At 53.3% G+C, this 6,818-nt stretch overlaps 1 protein-coding gene across 4 annotated transcripts; it reads right to left on the bottom strand.

Annotated features, from left to right (window-relative positions):
* Window positions 1-322: 322 nt before the first annotated feature.
* On the bottom strand, window positions 323-6,812 carry LOC111528750 (protein FAM90A27P-like). 4 transcript variants are annotated; one of them, XM_026450549.1, is made up of 7 exons: window positions 6,427-6,812; window positions 6,004-6,256; window positions 5,056-5,228; window positions 4,141-4,318; window positions 3,497-3,696; window positions 2,907-3,015; window positions 323-1,486 (listed from the first exon to the last, which is right to left on the bottom strand). In XM_026450549.1, the coding sequence occupies exons 2-7, from the start codon at window positions 6,022-6,024 to the stop codon at window positions 542-544; spliced, it is 1,626 nt and encodes a 541-aa protein (XP_026306334.1). In that variant the 5' UTR covers window positions 6,025-6,256; window positions 6,427-6,812; the 3' UTR covers window positions 323-541. The 4 variants fall into 4 exon arrangements, with proteins under 4 accessions (XP_026306334.1, XP_026306335.1, XP_026306336.1 ...); XM_026450550.1 differs by having other exon boundaries at window positions 6,063-6,256; XM_026450551.1 differs by having other exon boundaries at window positions 6,119-6,256.
* Between the last annotated feature and the right edge of the window lie 6 nt (window positions 6,813-6,818).

Raw genomic sequence — 6,818 nt, 5'->3', positions numbered from 1 at the left:
CGGTGGCTCAAGCCTGTAATCCCAGCACTTTGGGAGGCCGAGACGGGCGGATCACGAGGTCAGGAGATCGAGACCATCCTGGCTAATACGGTGAAACCCCGTCTCTACTAAAAAATACAAAAAAACTAGCCGGGCGAGGTGGCGGGCGCCTGTAGTCCCAGCTACTCGGGAGGCTGAGGCAGGAGAATGGCGTAAACCCGGGGGGCGGAGCTTGCAGTGAGCTGAGATCCGGCCACTGCACTCCAGCCTGGGCGACAGAGCGAGACTCTGTCTCAAAAAAAAAAAAAAAGAAAAAAAAAAAGAAAAAGAAAAGTATAGGACACTTTCATAAGCCCCATTTTAATGCAGGTTAAATTTACATAATGTAAATAGGCAGGGTTCCTTGATCCCCGATAGTATCTGGGGTCCACGTTTGAACAGGCACCGCTGCCAGGGAAGTGCTGACCCCGCACAGCGCTGCTTCCTACCTCTCCGCTTCTCAGCCTTTCAGCCACTTCCAAGTCACATGCGCTTGAAGCCGGGTCTCCTTGCCTTGGGGGCCTCAGTCACTGTCACTGTCCTCAGAGGAGGAAGTGACCCGAAGGTCCTCATAGAGGACACTCCTTGGGACCTGGGGACCCCGGCCCTCAGGCTCCCTTGAGACGTGAGGGCTCTGAGCAGAAGCAGAGTTCTCAGGAGGGCGGGACGTGGGAGGCGTTCTGAACCTGGGGCTCTCCTGTCCCTCATCCCCTCTCATGAAGGAGACACTGCTGGGCCTCCCTGGAACGTGAATGGGTGGTCCAGGCTGGACGACGGGGCAGCCCTGGGCTGGGCCCAGGAAAGGTGAGCTGGGTAGGGGCTGGAAGTTGATGGGCTGCAGAGGTGCTGTCTTGGTGGCTGCTGTCTCTGTGGTCGCCTTGGGTGCCTGTTTGGATCCAAGTCCAGTTGCCATGAAGGGAGGCTGGAGTGTCCGCACAGTGCCCACATCCGGGAGCTGAGTTCTCAGTGCGGGGGTCTGGAAGGAGCTGAGTCTTGCTTTCTTTGTGGGGTTCGGGATGGTCTGGGTGGGGACGGGGGCAGGCTGCTTTCCTGGCATCTGGGTTCTGGAGTCCTGACCACACTTTCGTCTGACTTGCTGTGGTCCGGGCTTTGCATCTGCATGGGGACGTTTGATTTCTGCCTGGGATTTAAGGCTGGGACCCAGCGCAGACGCCTTCATGGCAGGCTGGGGAGCCCCGTGGGAGAACACGTCAGGACTGTTGGCTGGCGGCCTGGCACTGAGAGTGGGGTTCTGGTGGGAGCTCTTCAGAACAGGGAGCAGGGAGGCAGTAATGTCCCCGCCATGTCCCTTGGTGGGTCCACAGGTGCTCAGCTCAGCTCGATCATTGTGACCCGAAGGGCAGAGTAATGTCATCCCAGGTATGTAGACAGGCGGTGGACCTGTGGACACAGGGCCCAGGACAGATCTCTTCTTGGTGCTGTGGACAGGCAGAGGCATGGTAGGATGCTGCAGGAGAAAACACCTCACATGAGACAGCTCAGCAGTAGAATTTCCAAACTCTATGAAGCAGGGAACTCACATGTAAAACCACATCACAACAGAAGCTGTGTGAACACGAGAAGCAAGCTAGGACAGGCTGACATGAGAAACAGGGGAGAATAACACGCACTGGGATTGCGTCTAAATCAGGATCAAATATAGGGAAGACCCTACAAAAGAGACAGGACACAGGAAATTAAACGTCACAGAAAAGGATGTACACATGGTCACTGAATATATGCAGAACTGTCACTTCAGGAATAGTGTTGGGGAAAGATGGCCTACTATTCTGTTTGCTGTGACTATCACATATGAAAATTAAAACTGTCTTTATGCTGTCTGTTGTTAATATCAAGGGAATATCAATTCCCCACACAACGTGGAGACTGGAAATGGCATAGCTCCTTTTGAAAGCAGATGTAAGAACATGTATAAGAATGCAGGAATAGCTGGGCGCGGTGGCTCAAGCCTGTAATCCCAGCACTTTGGGAGGCTGAGACGGGCGGATCACGAGGTCAGGAGATCGAGACCATCCTGGCTAACACGGTGAAACCCCGTCTCTACTAAAAACTACAGAAAACTAGCCGGGCGACTTGACGGCGCCTGTAGTCCCAGCTACTCGGGAGGCTGAGGCAGGAGAATGGCGTGAATCCGGGAGGCGGAGCTTGCAGTGAGCTGAGATCCGGCCACAGCACTCCAGCCTGGGTGACAGAGGGAGACTCCGTCTCAAAAAAAAAAAAAAAAAAAAATGCAGGAGACGCCTTATCTGCAGCCAGTATCCCAAAGGCATCTGATCAGTCACTCCCCACGGGCACTGAAATGCGCCCAGCAGCATCTGCTGGCCAACTTGCAAATAAAGGCATAGAAACCAACTTTCAAATAAAGAAGCTGAGGCTGGGCACGGTGGCTCATGCCTGTAATTCCCACACTTTGGCAGGCCGAGGCGGGCAGATCACAAGGTCAGGAGATCGAGACCATCCTGGCTAACACAGTGAAGCCCCGTCTCTACTAAAAGTACAAAAAATTAGCCAGGCGTGGTGGTGGATACCTGTATTCCCAGCTACTTCGGAGACTGAGGCAGGAGAATGGCGTGAACCCAGGAGTTAGAGCTCACAGTGAGCCGAGATCGCACCACTGCACTCCAGCCTGGGTGACAGAGCGAGACTCCACCTCAAAAAGAAGAAGAAAAAGAAGAAGAAGGAGGAGGAGGAGGAGGAGGACGAGGAAGAGGAGGAGGAGGAAACTGGAGTATGCGAAGTCCTCGGGTAGCACAGTTCTCCTGCAGGGCAGCCGAGGTCTAAAGATGATCCCCACCCATGAGGGGCACAGAAGTGAAGGAATCAGGGGACCCAGAGGAGAAACAGAGGAGGGGCCGGGGAATGCTCACCCTCAGGAGGAAACAGGCTTTCACTGGCTCCTTCCAGGTTCCCTGTGTTTTCTCTTGGGGACTCCTGGGAAATGTCTGCGTCAGAGCTTTGCTCTGCTGCTGCTGGGGCCTGTGGAAGAAATCACGTTCACCGTCCGGACCCGCCTGGTTCTCCTGCCCACACCAGTGAATGGGAACCAAGCACCCTCCGGGAACCCAGCCCAGCCCTTGCTTTGGGTGAGGGAGACATTCAGGCCTCTATGAACTTTGCCAAGACAGCCCCTTCTCTCATCTCAGAGGTAGCCCTACTTCCAGGAAGCTCCCCCCACTTGCCCGGCCATGGCCCCAGGTCCCCTAAGTTCATTCAGACCCTGGTGCTGCTCTGCCTACCACGGGCAACATCCCCAGGTCTCCACAGCCCCTGCCCTCTAGAGACTCTCAGCGCTGGAATAAGCTCGGAGTGTGGACCCTGGAAGGCAGCGGCCCCCGCCCACCTGCACGTGGAGCTTTCCTGTGTGTGCCTAGAGAAGGCTGCACAGAAAGAGTGGGGGAGACACCAGCTCCTGAGGCGCTGACCTCACGAATAGTCCTTGACCCTCCAAAATCCTTACCTTGGACCTTGCTCCTTTTTTCTGTCAATCCTCATGAAGGGCCCTGGAGCCTGGGGGAGCTGGGGCTTTGTTGGTTGCAGGTTCTCCTTCCCCTTGTGGGAGCCCCGGGGCTGCAGAGGAAGGGCCCCACTCCACCTCTTCATGGGGCAGGTCTTGCTCCTGGCTGAGTGCCCAAAGGCCCCGCAGTTCTTGCGTTTCACCTGCAGGTGGAGGAGGACAGAGAGCAGCGAGTCAACAGCAATCACAGGCACCTGGGAAGGTTCACGCACGACCTGGGGGTTGGAGATGGATTATTTTAGGAGGGGGACATAGGCCCATGGGCTGTTGGTTGCCAGGAAATTCAAGATATTATCGTCCTCCCCAGAGCCCATTTAACAGGATTCCCAGGAGGAAGGATGCGTGTGTCTGAGAATGAAGATAATGAACCAGTGTTGAGGACTCGGCAAACACCAGGCTGGACATGACACTGGACAGAGAATGAGGCTGCGCCTCAGAGACTCCGAATGGGCCAATCTGCCAGGGAGGAGAGCACAGACCTGTCGGCGTGAGTCCAGTGGGAACCCCTAAGTCATAAACACGGTTCCCATGTTCAAGCCTGCTCTCTGGTGTCCATTGGTTACCAACATTTTCAAGCCCCCACTGACCCTGGATTCCTCCTCCTCTCCTGGGGGAGTCCTCTGCCCCATGGGTGTCCTCTGCTGCTTCTGTGGGTTCTTGGCTGTGGGGGGCCTCTGAGCCTGGTGATGGACAGGATGACCTGCCATCTGTGGCAGGTCCTTCAGCTTCTGATCAGTCCTCTTTCTTAATTGATTGCTGGATTTCCTAGTCATCAGAAAAAGAGAAAGCATTACACAGACACCAGACGAAAGTCCCTCCTACCCTTATGTACCCAAGTAGGGATGGAGGGACACACTGGCCACTGAGTCATGCCCACTGTAACTTGGTCCTCTCTGAACCCAGGTCCCAGTTGTGCTATTTTGTGACTCTCTCCCAGCCTGGCCTACTCCCAGAACAGGACACAGATTTTATCAACCAAATGCTGCTTGATTTCTAGAGGGAGAGTGAGATTTGCAGCCTTGCATAAAAGTTTTCTGGGCTCTGAGTTTGTGTGCAGTCAGTGCCTCAGAGCTGAAACCCTCTGACAATATTAATCAAAGCCAAGAGATGAATAGCTAACAACAAGTGATTTTTTTCCCAGCTAGTTCCAGAAAACCCGCCATTGTCACAAAATGATTTCTCACTCTGAAAACCTACCAGAAGCTCAAAGCTTTGCAAAGCTTTCATACTCAACCTATGGACACTCGTGACGTTTCACATGAGACCCCTGTGACCACATGCCACTCTTCACACAGAGGCAGGCACAAAGCCAAGCCAGGACCAGCCCTCTGAGGATCCTGCGACGCTGACACGTATGTGGACGTTCACGCCAGGCATCGCACACAAGACAGCCCATGTCATGGGGGGACATGCAAGATGAAAGCCCTCAGGTGTGTCCAGCGGAAACCTTGAGCCCACACTGTGCTTGGCCATCCCAACCTTACTCCCTATATTTGTCTTACCTCCCCTCTTGGTATTCACGTCTTTGTGAAATTGTGGGGGGCCGGTCCACCAAAGCCTGACATTTTTCATTCGAGACACAGCGGGCGGTCAGATCCTCTCCTGGCTTCAGAGGAAATCGCAGAAGAACCTCCACAGAGGCAAGAACAACCCATTTCTCTGTCATCAAGTCAATCTAATGCAGGGAAAGGAGAATGGAGAGGCAACCTGAGTTCTGCAGGCAGGAGGAAGGCAGAGGAGAGGACGAATTCCCAGCTTCCTGAGATTTTAAAGGGAATGCTGGACAGTCTCACATTTCATTGTTTTTTCTTTCTTTTTTTCAAAGAAGTCATTATATGAAAAAGATACTTGTACACACATGCTTACAGCAGCACAATTCGCAATTGCAAAAATATGGAAGCAGGCTGGGCGCGGTGGCTCAAGCCTGTAATCCCAGCACTTTGGGAGGCCGAGACGGGCGGATCACAAGGTCAGGAGATCGAGACCATCCTGGCTAACACGGTGAAACCCCGTCTCTACTAAAAAATACAAAAATCTAGCCGGGCGAGGTGGCGGGCGCCTGTAGTCCCAGCTACTCGGAGGCTGAGGCAGAAGAATGGCATAAACCCGGGAGGCGGAGCTTGCAGTGAGCTGAGATGTGGCCACTGCACTCCAGCCCGGGCGACAGAACGAGACTCTGTCTAAAAAAAAAAAAAAAAAAAAAAAAATATGGAAGCAGTCCAAATGTCCAACAATCAACGAGCGGATACAGGAACCATGGTGTGTGTGTGTGTGTGTGTGTCTGTGTGTATCTATCTATCTCTCTATCTATCTATATATCTGTCTGTCTATCTGTCTGTCTATCTATCTATCTATCTGTCTCTCTATCTATCTCTCTATCTATCTATCAATCAATCTGATAGAATACTACTGAGCCATAAAAAGAAGAAATTAATGGCCTTCGCAGCCACCTGGATGGGATTGGAGACCATATTCTCTGTGAATGAGTCAGGAATGCAAAACCAAACACCTGAAGTCTTCACGCATGCGCAGGAGCTAAGCTATGGGGCGCAAAGGCAATCTCACGGTTCTTCACTCCACAGCCGGTGAGGGGCTTGCTGGTGACCTTCAAATGGCCCAAGAGTGACAGCCCAGGGTATCGGGAAGAGCTGCTGTTCCCAGGTGGGAACTAAGGGGCGGTGGCATTGGCATTTTCCCGTGTCCCTGAGAGGAATTACAAATCGATTTTAACGGGACAGTGTCCGTGTAAGGAGGTTGTGACACCCTGACTACGACCCGATCCTGGGCGGGGAGCCTGCTTCAACCGTCCCCCTAGGCTTGGACTCCCCGCCTTCCGCCTGCCTCCCAGGGGACCCCGCGGCTCCCGCACTCACATCTCTTTGTGGGATCCCGCACTGCTTTAAGAACTGCTTCCCCTGTTCCATGGAGAGAGTGTTGGGGTCCATCACTGCTGGTTCTGCCCAAGAGATTCTGTTTCCCTGTGGAGGGAAGAAAACGAGACGCTCATTCCTTCCTATCCCTGGAGTCTCCCAGGGGCAGGATGCATTCAGCCCCATCTCTCTGCTATGCCCACCGCGTTCCTAGGAGTAAACTCACACATCCTGTCATTCAACCTACACGGACGCAACCTTCTCTTTCTTTCATGTCTTTCTGGTGACATGACACCAATGTGAATGAGAAAAGCAGGTAATCTATAAAAGCAATTGTTCACTGGACTTAGCATGTTTGATATGTATGCAATGCAGGTCCCTCCTCTAGAGACCCT

Source organism: Piliocolobus tephrosceles, unplaced genomic scaffold (genome assembly GCF_002776525.5).
Source record: "Piliocolobus tephrosceles isolate RC106 unplaced genomic scaffold, ASM277652v3 unscaffolded_21742, whole genome shotgun sequence".
NCBI lineage: Eukaryota > Metazoa > Chordata > Mammalia > Primates > Cercopithecidae > Piliocolobus > Piliocolobus tephrosceles.
This window is presented reverse-complemented; position numbering and strand designations above follow the sequence as displayed.

Coding starts and splice junctions, on each gene's coding strand:
- LOC111528750 (XM_026450548.1), bottom strand. CDS start 6,609: ATGGGGCTGAATGCATCCTGCCCCTGGGAGACTCCAGGGATAGGAAGG. Junction 3,697..4,140: donor GAGAGGAGGAGGAATCCAGG/GTCAGTGGGGGC, acceptor CTCCACCTGCAG/GTGAAACGCAAGAACTGCGG. Junction 3,016..3,496: donor AAAAAGGAGCAAGGTCCAAG/GTAAGGATTTTG, acceptor TTTCTTCCACAG/GCCCCAGCAGCAGCAGAGCA.